This window comes from Saccopteryx bilineata, chromosome 3, assembly GCF_036850765.1.
Source record: "Saccopteryx bilineata isolate mSacBil1 chromosome 3, mSacBil1_pri_phased_curated, whole genome shotgun sequence".
Lineage (NCBI taxonomy): Eukaryota > Metazoa > Chordata > Mammalia > Chiroptera > Emballonuridae > Saccopteryx > Saccopteryx bilineata.
The window spans coordinates 247,034,162-247,048,360 of NC_089492.1; the positions used below are offsets into that span (position 1 = coordinate 247,034,162).

At 55.3% G+C, this 14,199-nt stretch overlaps 1 protein-coding gene across 1 annotated transcript; it reads right to left on the reverse strand.

Moving 5' to 3' along the window:
- Positions 1-1,699: 1,699 nt before the first annotated feature.
- Positions 1,700-11,954, reverse strand: BSND (barttin CLCNK type accessory subunit beta). Its single transcript, XM_066264994.1, has 5 exons — positions 11,928-11,954; positions 11,496-11,779; positions 6,032-6,126; positions 3,995-4,264; positions 1,700-3,113 (listed from the first exon to the last, which is right to left on the reverse strand). Exons 2-5 carry the CDS (start codon positions 11,670-11,672, stop codon positions 2,699-2,701), a joined length of 957 nt encoding a protein of 318 aa, XP_066121091.1. The 5' UTR covers positions 11,673-11,779; positions 11,928-11,954; the 3' UTR covers positions 1,700-2,698.
- Between the last annotated feature and the right edge of the window lie 2,245 nt (positions 11,955-14,199).

Genomic DNA, 14,199 nt, shown 5'->3' on the forward strand with positions numbered 1-14,199 from the left:
CGTAAACCAGGACTGTCCTGGGCAGACCAGCCATGTTGCATCTGCATCACACAGCAGAACGGCGGGGAAGCTGGGGCTGGAGCCAAAGCCCACGTCTCGCCACCTCTCTGCTGCCGAGACCTGGCGCAACTTCCCGGGACGGGGTTGGCACCTCTCCCTGGATTCTCTGGTAAGGTCTAGGGAATGCCCTGCCACAGTGATTCAGGGACATTGGGGCCACTCTTGAAATTCCATACCCCACAGCTGTCCCACATGGTCACACCACTGTGTTTGGTGTTCACTTTCCAGAGGGTGCCATGCTGCCCGCCAGGCACGACGCCTCATTTATCCTGCCCAGAGGGGAACCAGTGGTTTCACATAGAAGAATGTACAGGTGAATGAAGGTGACCCCTTTAAATGTCGAAAATATTTTTATTTTAGCCATTCGTGTCGGTGCTGTTGCTGATGCGGTCAGCCCCTCCCCGCTTTAGTAAACAGAGCACAGGAAGAGACCACACCTCGCCCAGTCCACTGACTCGGGTCACGGGTGAGAGCACCCGTCACGGCACAGGGGTGTGCCCGGCGATGCCCTTCGCTGCTGAGGCTTCCACTCTGGAGGTAGACTGAGCCAGAAAGGAGAGGGTGGTGCTCCAGTGGGGCCGTGCCCTTCTGATCGGCATGGAGGGATCCCTTCCCCCTGCCGGGTCCCCCAGCCCTGACCCAGAGGCCCAGCCCAGAAGGTCTCCTCGCCCCAGATGGCCCAGCGTGCAAGCTCTAAGTGCGTGGACGTGGTTTGAGGCAGTGCCCTGCCCTTCTTTTGAAGCCGCTGCCACAGTCCTTGTGGTGGGACCCAGAGGGGCACGGCAAAGACCAGCACACTGAGGCCACCCTCTGTGGTGCTAAAGTACAGTGGTGTCTTCGGGGCTGCTGAAGCAGGCTGAGCTGTTTACGGCGGCTCGCTGGCCCCAGATGTCACTCTGCTGCTCCTGGTGTGCCAATTTTTTTTTTTAATTTTTTTATTTATTCATTTTAGAGAGGAGAGGGAGAGACAGAGAGAGAGAGAAGGGGGAGGAGCTAGAAGCATCAACTCCCATATGTGCCTTGACCAGGCAAGCCCAGGGTTTCGAACTGGCCACCTCAGCATTTCCAGGTCGACGCTTTATCCACTGCGCCACCACAGGTCAGGCTGGTGTGCCAATTTTTTAATTTCCCTGCTCTCACCTTGGCTCCTGCTCTGCACTCCGTCCCTCACCGGGAAGAAACCAAGCTCGCTAGATTGTGAGTCCTTAGAGAGCAAGAACTGTTATCAGTTCATGTCCCTTTTCTCCTACAGATCCTGGCTTAACGTCTGGCACACAGCAGATGCTCAGTAAATACCACCTGAATCAAATTGAGTTCAGCCAGGAAGCTTCCTTCTCCCCACAATCCTAAGTGAATGCAGACGTATTCTGCAGGAAGAGGGTTTATTCTGGGGGTTTTGCCTGGCTTTGTGACTCCTGTGCAAGCCATTTGGAAGTTTGAATGCCAGAGGGTAACAGAGCTGGGAATCTAAGTTGGGAAAAGGGGGAGGGGATGTTATCTGCGAAAGTGTCCTGAGTTCTGGTCAGTTCCGTACCCCCCCCCCCGTGACCACTGACTCTGGACACAGGAGATACCAGTGTGACTAAAGCAAGAGTGCTGCAAGCCTTGAGCAGTCATGCCCAGTAGTAAGTGTGTAAGACCCAGTGGTAAGTGTGTAAGACCCAGAGGTGGCACCGAGGAGCCAGGACTAACTGTTCCAGGAGGCAGGGACACCAGGAAGAAGTTTCAGAGGGAGGGTGTCAGCACAAGGGTCTGAAAGATGAGCACACATTTGCCAGGCAGACATGGGATCTCAGGGCTTCCTAGCAGAGAGGACAGCACGGGAAGGGAGGGGCTAGCAGCGCACGCGTGTGTCCTAGGGCCCAGCCTTGGGATGGAGGACAGAGGGTGCGGCGTGGGGCTGATGTGGGCAGGGAGCTGGGTGCGGCGTGGGGCTGATGTGGGCAGGGAGCTGGGTGCGGCGTGGGGCTGATGTGGGCAGGGAGCTGGGTGCGGCGTGGGGCTGATGTGGGCAGGGAGCTGGTTGCGGCGTGGGGCTGATGTGGGCAGGGAGCTGGGTGCGGCGTGGGGCTGATGTGGGCAGGGAGCTGGGTGCGATGTGGGGCTGATATGGGCAGTGAGCTGGGGGGCCGGCAGGGGCCAGCAGAGACCGGGCGTAGCAGTGCAGTCCCAGAGCAATAGCAGTTCAGTCTCAGGATCGCAAGCAGGGAGACGGGGTTAGCTCTGGGTGCAGGCCATGCACCAGGCAGACTACAGGACCCATAGGAGCAGGAACCCCAAGAGGCCCTCATGGAAGACCGGAGAGCAGGTGCAGCACCAAGGAGGGCTCCGTTCAGAGGCCAGCTTTGCGGAGAGGAGAGAGGGCTTTTGAGGGCCCAGCTGCTGCAAATCTCCTCAGTGAATCACATTTTACCTTCAAAGCTCTCACCTCCCAAAATAACAATTGGAACAGAAACGGTGCATTGAAAGGAGCCGTCCCTTCCCCAGGTGTTTCTGCACGGTTCTGCAAGTGCTCTAGGATCCGCCATCTCATCAGAACTTCCAGACAACCCTATTTTTCAGACAGGGAAGGTGAGACCCTGTGAAACTGCACGGGCTAGTGGCCAGTGCCACGCTAGCACCCAGGGGCAGCTGCATCTCAGCCCTGGGCGTCGGGCTCAAAGCCCAGTTCCTTGTCGGGGAGGGGGTCCCCGGGACTGTCTGGCAGTCCGTAGTACAAGTCTTCCTCCTCCTGCTCAGGCTCCTCTGCACCTGTGTCTGAAGACGCCTCCTCCTCTTTTGTCCTCGTGGGCCTCTGCCAGTAGCTAGGGAGGGCTGCATCCTGCCTATGTCCCTCTGAAAGTGTATCATCCGACGTGGGGGCATCGATCAGAGCAAAATCACGGAAGCGGTCCAGCTGGCACCGGCAGGCCCAGGGCTCCCTGGGCGGGGGGCCAGGCTCCTCCTCCTCGGGTGGGGACGGGTGGGGGCTGCCGCCCTCACTGGAGCCCACGTCCAGGTCATCGTCTTGGAAGGAAGCCAAGGGTGCAGGGCCCTGGGGACAGGCTGGGGGACTGCAGAGGCAAAGCGAGAGAGGGCAGGCACAGCTGTGAGTCAGAGTCCCTGGGTCTAAACCTCAGCCAAGGCTGCAAGGCCGGGAGAGCTGAGCTCACCTCTCTGGGCCTCAGTGTCCTCCCTTATCAGGAGGAAACAACAGCATTCACTCTGCTGGTGTCTCTGAGGTGTACAGCAGGCCGTGTGAGGAAAGCACTCTGCATAAGGCCTGGCACCTGGTATATGCTCAAGAAACGAGCCACTATCATGTTATTATCCAAACCAAGTCACTCCTCCACTCCTCCAGTCCCTCAGGGGCCTCCTCGGGGCCCTCAGCCCCCACCACACTAGGGGTCACCCTCTGCTCCCACACCTGGGAGCACTTGCAGGGTGGGGTCAAGGCCTGGAGGAACGGTGGTAGGCGAGGGAATAAATGGATGAATAAGGAGCCCAGATCATAAACATCCAGGGATGGGGTGGGGTGGGGAGTGACCTGCCCGAGCTCACAGAGCACATCAGTGGCAGAGTCAGGACTTGAACCCGGGTCCTCTGGCTCCCTGCCGCTGGCTACGCAGGGCAAGCATTCAGATGGTACAGAGAACTATGGTGTGACTGACAAATGCACCACCCAATCTTCAGAACACCCCTCTGATATAGGAGTGATTATTTCCATGTGGGGAAACAGGCTCAGGAGTGTAAGAAACTTACACAGAAGAGCTGTCGGAATTGGAACCCAGGCCCTTCTAAGCCCAGACTTATGCACCTGCTGCCTATCAGGTGCCCCCACCCCCACTGCCCTCTCTACTTCCAGGTGTACCCGGCCAGCCCTCAGTGGCCCACGTCCCTCCTCCTTCGCCCCGCAAGTGGGCAGCATTCGTCCTGCTGCGCTCTGCACACTCACCTGGGACTGTCCTGCAATGGGTTTCTTTCTCCCTCGTCCTCATCCGAGCCCTTGTGGACGACCACAGCAGCCTCTGTCCAGGCCTGAGCACCACTGGGACCAGCTGCCCCTCTACCACTAGCTTCCAGCGGCTGCCGGTCCAGCTCAGGGGCCAGCAGGGGCCGGGGATCCTCACTGTAGCCCATGACCTTCATTTGCATGTGGCTGAAGTCGGGTAGGCTCTGGTCATAGGCGGCTTCCTCCCACAGCCTTACGTAGGGGGGCTGGGGGCTAGACGGGGGCACAGCAGACAGCAGGAGAGAGAACAAGCAGGTGGGTAAGGATTCATTCAACAGGCATCAGTGCTGTTCCCTAGCCCACCTGCTCCGGTCACCTGGTCTTCCCTGATCTCAAAGAAGTCCTTAAAGGTCATTACTGTACCCAGCTCATGGATGAGGAGTCTGGGGCCCAGCAAGGTCAGGCAGGTGGCAGAGCTCAGACTCTGAGCCTGGTGTTCCTGTCACTCACGTCTCCAAAGTTTACCCCAAGGGGGGACTGCAGAACAAAGCCCAGTCTCCTGACTGGGGGTTTACTGGACTCCAGACAGTGAGCTCAGGCTTTATGCTTGTCTCCTTTTACTCTGAACAACACCTTCAAGTGGAATAATCGTTCCTGTTTTCCAGATGAGGACTCGTCAACCCTAATTAGCAGTTCCTGAGAGCTCCTTGCCTGCCAGGCTCCGTCAGTTAGCTCCTCTGATCCTCACCCTGGCTCTGGGAGATAATGAAGGGAACTGAGGCACCGAGACGGTAGTGGCTGCCCGGGCGACGCAGACACTGGTCCAGACCTCACACTCCTACTGCTCTCTACAGCCCTCCACAAATCAAGTCAAGTTAAGAGACTAGGTCCCTTGCCCAGGGTCCCGAGGCAGCCAAGTGGCAGGGGAGAGACCAGAACTCAGGGCAGCCTGAGCCTGGGCTCTGGCACAGCGGCTGTCCCCTGTGATCAGGCCTGAGGCTGGCCCCCTGGCCACCCAGGTTCTGTCACCTCATTTCCCCAGAACATTTGGTCACTCCGTGACCAGAACGTAAAATACCATCACCACCTCCTTCTCCAGCCAAAGCAGAGAGTTTCAGAGCCCCAGCCACAGAACCTGGCCCAGCAGCCTGGCCTTCTTAGCATAGAGTTACAGCCTCCAGGGACAGAGAGGGGGCAACCAGTCCCCCAATCTCTCCCAGCTGGAGTGCTCTCTGCCATGTCCCAGCAAGCCACAGCTTGACACCATCAGGGACAAAGGCAGGTCTGGTCTGGTCCGTCACTGATCTCCTATGAGGTTTGGGATTGTGCTTGCCCTTCTTAAGCCTCAGTTTCCTCATCTGTATAAAGGACTAGAGAATCCACCCAGTTCCCTTCACAGGGTCTCTATGAGGACAGAAGGAGGTCATGGGTGCAAAATGTCTGATTTGGTCTCTGGTGCATAGGAAGTTCTTACTAATGACGACAAACACAGAGGGCCTACCGGGCACCAGGTTGCTCTTAGCACTGTGTTTATATTATTATCTCACTGAATCCCCAGGAAGAAGGTACCATTAGTGTTCCCATTTTACAGAGGGGTCAAAGAGAGGTACATCACTTTCCCAAAGTTGCACAGCCAGTAAGTTGCAGAGCCGCAGGCTGTGCCTTGGCCTCTCGTCTGCTATAGTGGTAGTAGTCATAGCTCTTTGGGATTTAGGGTCAAACCTGATTCTGATTTTTCGTCTGCCACTAGTTCACTCTAAGACAGGATAAGGTCCTTGAGCCTCAGTTTCCTCATCTGTAAAATGGGAATAATAACATTTGTCTCACAGAGTTGAGAGTTCAAAGCAATCCATGATTTCTAACAGTACGCGCTTAGTTAAGTGGGAAAGCCAAGCCGGAGCCCGAGCGAGGGGAGGAGACACTCTCCACCCCTCCACCCTGCCCCTCACTCTCCTCTGTGAGGGAAGACTGGCTCACTGCCTCATGGACGGGCTCACTGTCCCCCTCCCCCGCCCCAGGCTCAGAGGGCCCAGCCCCTACCTCTTCATCTCGGCAGTAAGTCTGTTCTCCAGCAAGCCCAGAGGCTTTGGGGACAGGATGCCTTGGAATTCAGAGTCCGCAGGGATGAAGGCGATCTGCAGGGCAAAGGGAGAAAGGCTCTCTGCGGCTGCCCACACATACCCTTGGCCGCTGCACCCCCAGAGCACGGGCCTAACCTCTCCACGTGCCCTGGGAGAGAGGCCTGGCCAGGGAGGGCCTTTCCTTTCGACTGGAGAGGCGTCTGCTCAGGACCAGCACTGGAGGGTGGGTGGATAGCTGGACTCCTGCTCCTACCAGGCTCTACATTCACCCAACAAACATTCACTGAGCACCTGCTGTGTGCCAGGCACTCTTCTGGCCCCAGGGGCAGCAGGGAGTGGCGGAGACAAACATCCCTGCCCGGGAGGACCTCTCAGCCTGTCATCTACCAGGGTCCTCATCCAGTGCCCAGAATTTCCACTGCTGTGCAACAGATCTCCAGAATTTTTTTCTCTTGCAAAACCGAAACTCTCTACCCACTGAACAAGAACTCCTTGCAGCGTGTGACAGCCACCATTCTACTCGGTCTCTGTGCCTCTGGCTATTTTAGATACCTCGTGTAAGTGGATCGTACAGAATTTGTCTTTTTTGTGACTGGCTTATTTCTTAGACTTTTATCCCTGGCACTGCATCCACACCTGGTGAGTGAGTGGAAAGCAGGTCACTGCCATGTGTTTCTGGGCAGAGGTGGCAGGGAGGAACAGATGACTGGGGTGGTGCCCACCGGTCCCTGTCGCTGAGCTTTCAGGGATCAAGAGGTTTCTTCTGCAAGTGCAGCCCCACAGCGTGGGCAGGACGTAGCACAGGGGAGGCGGGCCATAAAGAAGGCGTTGGGATGAGGCGAGAGGGGACTGCCTTTTGGGTCTGGGGGATGGGGCAAGAATCCTTCCTCGTCACCTCCTCTCCCAGAGCCTCTCTGTCCTCCTCGGTAAAACGGAGCTGGCCTCGGAGAGGTTATCTGCTGCATCGTTCACAGTAGACACGAGGAGAAAGCTACCCATGTGTTCCTACACAGATGAGTGGACAAACATGGTCTATACGTGCAGTGGAATGTTACCCAGCCTTAACAGCGAATGGAGTTCTGACACCAGCTACAGCATGGATGAAAGTCTAAGAAATAAGCCAGTCACAGCAAGACAAATTCTGTACGATCCACTTACATGCGGTATCTAAAACAGCCAGTCACAGAGACCAGGAGAAGAATGGCGGCTGTCACACGCTGCACGGAGGGGGAGGAGGAGTTATTGTTTAATGGGTAGGAAGTTTCAGTTTTGCAAAAGGAAAAGAACTCTGGAGATCTGTTGCACAACAATGCAAATGTAATTAATCCTTAAAAATGGTTAAGGTGGTAAATTTTATGTTACGTATTTTACTACAGCTTTTCAAAATAAGACTAGCAGTGCCTGTCTCCTAGGGTTGCTGTGAGGATTCCATGAGACAATATATAAAGAATCATCCAGCCCACTGCCTGCCTGGCACATAGTAGCTGCTCAGTAAATAATAGTTTGCTGCAAATGAAGATGAAGTCGTCTTCTGAATTTTGTTCTCCTCAACTGAAAATTAGTTCAACAAATATTTGATGAGACCCTTCTGTATTGTACCAGGTTCATACACAGCATGGCCCTCTTCCTCTTCCATAGAATGCAGTGAGTAAGAGACGCTGGTCTGCATCAGCCAAGCTCCATTCCTCTGGGCAGACGGGGATGGTGGATGGAGGAGCTCTTTTAACTCCTGGGAGGGGCACGCTTCCCTCAAATGTCTGGACATAAAGCAGACATTTCCACACCCACTAAGGATGACCTGCATTTGCCAGTTGGCTCCATACTTCAAAGAAGCTGCCCCTTCCTCTGCTTCAATATCTCATGACCCAGTCACCATCTTCCTCCGTCTCATCATCACCACCACCACCCCCATCTGCACCAATGTCATCATCACTACCACCATCCTCTCCATCCTCACCATCACCATTATCATCACCTCCATCAACATCATCACCACGTCATCACCACCATCCTCATCCCCATCATCACTGCCACTGGGAAAAGCCTGGAGGAGAAGGAAAGACTGGAGCACCTTCGGACACAAGTCCTTTTAAGAGAGGGAGACAGGCAGAGCTGAAGCTAGCGAGGGGAGATCAGACCATGAAGACTAAGGCGTTCAGCCTTGATCCAGAAGCAGTGGGAACCCTGGAGGAGCTCTCCACAGGAGAGTGCAGCAGATCTGTGTTTAGGCAGAGCATTCAGCAGTCCCCAAAGGGGGGGAGCAGAGGGAAGAAGGGAGGCCCATGGAGAGGACAGGCCCATCAACTACCAGTCAGGACCCTGGTCCTGGGCTCCAGCGAGCAGGCAGGAGTGGGAATGAGGGCCCTGCGGGCAGAGGCGGGGGCTGGACAGGGAGGGACACTGCCTTCCCTGCTGGTCCTCCCCAGCTCTCCTGCCCCATCTCGGCTGACAGGTGCAGCATCCCTCACTGTCCCAGCGACTAGACCAGTGGTGGGGGTCGAACGACCAAAACACAGGGGTCACCTAAAGCCATTGGAAAATACATATTTATTATACAATACATTTTTAAATAAAATATGTATTTCCGATGGCTTAGGCAACCCCTGTGTTTTGGTCGTTTGACCCCCGCCGGGGTCGCGACCCACAGGTTGAGAACCGCTGGACTAGACCTTCCCGGATTTCTGCTCCTCTCTCAAGCCCAAGGCCTGGCAGACCACCCTATCTGACCAGGTCTACCTCAGCACTTCAGTGAGATAAGCTCGATGCAGGAAGCAGTGCCATGTCCAGCCCAGCAGTCACCGTACGTTTCGGTAAACTAGAAATGTCTTCCCAGTTCCTACAGTCTTGGGTTCAGATTCTGCCTTAGTCCAGGAGACCATCATCTCTCCTGGGACCAGAGAAGGAGCCTCCCGCTTGGTCGGGCGGCCCCTGGACAGCTCCCCTCCCTGTGTGAGTCTGATAACTACAGAGCTGACCACGTCCCTATCCTGTCCCTAACTCAAGGGGAAGGTCCACACTCCTCAGCACAGCCTCTCCAGCCCTGCCCCTATCCTCGTTACCCTCCTCTGCCTCCCGTGGCCCCCTGGCCACGCTGCCCACCGCCTGTCTTTGACCATGCTCTTCCCTCTGCCTGGGATGGCTTTCCCCTCTTCTCCACGTGGCGAATTTCTGCTTAGCCCACAAAGCCCAGCTCATCTTCTCTGTGAAACCCACTCCCTTCTCCCCAAATTAGGCAGAAAATTGTCTTCCTTGCGAGACCGCCAGCTCTCAAAGACAGAGCTAAATTCACGTCGGCACTGGCTACATCTAACCCTCATCTCTTAACTAGCTGATTCCAGTCCTTTATATTTATATTTCTTTCAACCTAGGAAATTTCCATTTATCAGGCACTGAGAGGCCAGGGAGGACCCTGCGGGAAGGGCGGGGCACCAGCATTTGCAGAGGGTCTTGATGGCCCAGGCGCCAAGGAGACCGTGCTGGAGACAGGGCCTCCCTCGCGAGCGTGCCTCCCTGGTGTGCAGCGCACTTCCTTTAGTGTGCGTTACCGCCCTCAGTGTGCCAGATCTAACACCCGTACAGACCCACCCTGCGCGCACACAGACCGCCAAGGCCCCCCAAACCAGTCCTCAGACGGAAGCACTGAACCAGCTTTGTGCCGGGTGTGACACACTGGGTCCCCCACACGCAGGACCCCTCTGGTTCCTCCCACTGGGCTCGGGAGGCAGGGGGACTCCCTCCGACAAGGTCACAGAAGTGGGGCAGGGAGGAGGAGGGATCTGAATCTGGGCCTGCTGAACACTAGGACGTGTTTCCACGCCACCCTGCTGCCTCCACAGCACAGGAACACGTGGATCTGTCAGCAGTTACTCATTAATACGCAGCCATATTCCCTCTCCCCTCTCCCCCATCTCCCGCCACCACCGGCCACTGCCCACCGCTCAGAGCCAGCTCTGCAAAGGGGGAGAGGGCAGGGAGGACACCCCCTCTGCACCCCCACTGTCCACAGGGCCCAGGCTCATCACTGGGAGGAGCAGGATGGAGGTTGTGACGGGAGTGGCTTAGGCCTCAAGTGTCTCTTCTCCTGTGACCTGCGCTCAGGGCACTGCACAGAGGCGAGTTGACTGTAAACTGCCGGGTAAATAACCACAAACCAGCCAGGACCGCCCCAGCACCACACAATCTGACAGCCTGGGGCTGGCGCATGACGGGGGCGGGGCGGGAGAGCTGGGCCTGGGCCCCCAGGAGCCTCCTCCTTCTCCCTTCTCCCCGGACCCCCGCCCCGCAGCAGTCACCCACGTGGGAGATGAGGAGGGGACTCAGGGAGTGGGGGCTGCCTGGGGCTTAGAGCCCTAGATGTCCGGCACAGCAGGGCCCTCAGGTGTAACCCCCTTCCCGCTCTCTCTTCCTGACTCACATTATACAATTGAGGAAACTGAGGCTCAGAGAAGGAAGGGGCTTGACCAAAGTCTCCCAAGCAGCAATGACCCATGCTTCTCTCTTTGTCTCCCTGGGTGTGTCTGACCAGCTGTGTGACCATGGAAAAGCCACACCACCTCTCTGAGCACAAAAGGCTTCCAACTCCTGCCCTGTCCATTCCGCAGGGTTGTTGGGAGGATCAGTAACAGTATGGGTGGCAGCCATTCACCTAAGCTTAACACCGTACAGTTTATAAGACATTCCTATATCCCATCTCTTCCCTGTTCATCGTAACTGTGAGCTCCACCTGCACGTGGAAGAAACTGAGGCACAGAAAGACAAAGGTCACACAGAGAGTTTGGGACAGAGCTGGAACTAAAACTCAGGACTCCCAAACCAATGTTCTCCCCATCATTAAGTCACTCAGAAGGCTAGGAATACACTGAAACTCTGAGGGACAGAGCACTCACCACCCCATGCCATCAAAGTTACACCTGGCCCACCCAGAACTCCCAGCAGCTCTGGAACAGAGGGACAGCCCTCCGAGGTGGAGGGGTATGCCTTACGTCACACACACCTGAGCTCTGATCTCTGACACTTGGGAGCCGTGGGACCTCACCTTTCTGAGCCTTGAGCTCCTCCACTATGACCTGAAACTACAGAGGAACAGAAAGCTCTGGAGGAGTTCTGAACTGCACCATGAGCGCAGGGGTGCCAGGCAGGCGGCAAGCACTCTTTCACTTTGAATTCAAGCACAAGGATGACTGTGTGTTGGGTTTCACTGCATCTCCCTGTGGGCCCAGTTCAGGGCTGAAGATCAGGGGCGCTTCTGACTAATCCTTATGATAAGGGAGAGAGGGATGGATAGATGGATGGATGAATGAATAATCTGGAGAGTGGAGAGAAGGAGGTGCAAAGGAGGAGGGTGAAAAGATGAAGAATGGTACATTATGCCTGGAATAAAGGCTCAGCCCCTGACCCCCAGATGAGCGCCCCCACACACATACCTTGGGGTAGCACTGGCACATGCTCCAGACGACGCCCCCAATCACCATGACGCTGCCCATGGCATAGAAGGTACCAAAGACCTGGGGCCGGTCGTGGCTCATGAGGAACGTGCCCAGGGCCAGCAGGAAGAGCCCCAGCACAATGAAGCCGATGCGGAAGGTCTTCTCGTCTGCCATGGCTACTCCGCCGGGCCACGCTCCATGCACCGCCCACGGAGGTGCGCCCACGAACCTGCGTGGACACCCACACACCTCACACCTGGAGGGATGGCACTCCGGGATCACTGCAAATCGGGGCTTATAGTTAAAGGAGGAGCAGGCTCCTCAGGTCCAGCCACAGCTTATAGTTAAAGGGGTGCACAGGCTCACCGGGCTGCAGGAGCTATGCTTCAATGGCCCCTGCCCCCACCACCCACCTTCACTCCCTCTCACCTTCCCTCTGGGCCCAGCCAGAGTGTGTGCGTGTGACTGAGTGAGGCAGAAGCCAGGAGGGAAAGGGGGTGGTTACAGGAGCTGGGCCCCAGCCAAGGCTTTGACATCACCTCATTTGCCTGTGTGGGGCTGAGCTGGCGGAGAGGCGGCCCCACACCGTCCAGCCACGGGAGGCCGGGTCCAATGCCACAGCCAAAATACACCAGAATGCTGCTGGAAGGTTCCAGGATCCCACAGGCTGGCATTTTAGAATCCTGAAGCATTCTACTAGACTTTCAAGGTCATGTGCCCACCTGAGGTTCAGGAATAACAGCCTACAGTTACTGGATAGTGCAGGGGTCCCCAAACTACGGCCTGCGGGCCACATGCGGCCCCCTGAGGCCATTTATCCGGCCCCCACCACACTTCCGGAAAGGGCACCTCTTTCATTGGTGGTCAGTGAGAGGAACATAGTTCCCATTAAAATACTGGTCAGTTTGTTGATTTAAATTTACTTGTTCTTTATTTTAAATGTTATATTTGTTCCCGTTTTGTTTTTTTACTTTAAAATAAGATATGTGCAGTGTGCATAGGGATTTATTTGTTCATAGTTTTTTTTATAGTCCGGCCCTCCAATGGTCTGAGGTACAGTGAACTGGCCCCCTGTGTAAAAAGTTTGGGGATCCCTGGGATAGTGCCTGCATGCGTGGCACTGTTCTAGACATGTCATAGATGTCACTCACTTAAGGGGAACCCCGTGAGGCAGGCACTACTATGCTACTTTACAAATGAGGACACCCATGCACAGACCAGTCACTTGCCCAAGGTACAACAGCTGGGTTTTGAATTCAGAGGCCATGCTCCGAGTCACTGTGGGATAATCCCTAACTGTAGAAGGCAGTTCAAAAGTTTGGTCTCTGGAGACCATGCACACTCCCTAGGCTTGGGTCCTGGGTCTTCTACTGTGAGGCATTATGGCCTTGATCAAGTTATTTCCCTGTGCCTCAGTTTTCATCTTCTGTAAAATGGGGATAATTACAGCACCTCCCAGGACAAAGCTGTTGCTGGCATGGCCTCCCTGGCTTCCTCTGTGAGCTGCCCCAGAAGGGCTCAGGTGCCTTAATGACCCCCTAGGGTGTGAATGACTGACAGTGATTTCCTTGCCTTCTAATCTAGGAAGATGCCTTAATTCTAAGAATGACATTGTAATGGTGGAATTCCAGTGCTGGGGATAGGTTGATGGGGAAGCTCAGATAACCTTACAGGATTATAGGAAAATGAGGACCAATCAGTCTCTCTCTCTCTTTATAAAGTGAGAGGTGGGAACCCAGAGACAGACTCCTATGTGTGCCCTGACTGGGATCCACCTGGCAACCCCTTTACCACCATGCTCTGCCCATCTGGGGCTGCTACTCTGTTGCTCAGCAACCAAGCTATTTTAGCACCTGAGGCAAGACCACAGAGCCATCCTCAGTGCTCAGGGCCAACTTGCTCAAAGTGTTTGAGCCATGCTGTGGGAGTGGAAGAGAGAGAGAGAGAGATGAGAGAGAGGAGAAGGGGAAGGGGTAGAGAAGCAGATGGTGGCTTCTCCTGTGTGCCCTGACCAGGAATCGAACCCAGAACTTCCACACACTGGGCCGACTCTCTACTGCTGAGCCAACTGACCAGGGCCCAATTAGCGTCTCTAAAAGAAAATGTTAGGCCTGACCTGTGGTGGCGCAGTGGATAAAGCGTCGACCTGGAAATGCTGAGGTCGCCGGTTCAAAACCCTGGGCTTGCCTGGTCAAGGCACATATGGGAGTTGATGCTTCCAGCTCCTCCCCCCTGTCTCTCTCTCCTCTCTCTCTGTCTCTCTCTCTAAAATGAATAAAATAAAAAGAAATAAAGAGTATAAAAGAAAATGTTAGCTTGTCATTTGTACAGGGTTCGATTGCTAATGTGAGATAATGGCTTCTATTTGGCATCCTGATTTAGTAGTTTGGGGATTTTCCTGTTTGTTGTCATCACTGTCCCTCCTCCTCAAGCGCTGTGCTTGCAGTCACCATACCTATGCTCACACTATACCCTCTGCCTGCTGCTCTGCCCACACACACTTTTTCCAACAGCGGTTTCCCCTTTGACAGCCCTGAGTTCCCACAGGACTGGCACCCTACAGTTAGCAGAAGAGTTCCCCTGTCACAGGGCTCGGAGAGCCTGCCAGTGAAAGGTTGCTGAGGGTCTCAGAGAAGAGCTGAGAGTCACAGGTCTTGTCCAGGTCTGATTCCCTGAGCTAGTGGCTCTGCTCTTGGCTTTA

Coding starts and splice junctions, on each gene's coding strand:
- BSND (XM_066264994.1), bottom strand. CDS start 11,672: ATGGCAGACGAGAAGACCTTCCGCATCGGCTTCATTGTGCTGGGGCTC. Junction 6,127..11,495: donor TGTGCCAGTGCTACCCCAAG/GTATGTGTGTGG, acceptor TTTGCCCTGCAG/ATCGCCTTCATCCCTGCGGA. Junction 3,114..3,994: donor CCATTGCAGGACAGTCCCAG/GTGAGTGTGCAG, acceptor TTGCCTCTGCAG/TCCCCCAGCCTGTCCCCAGG.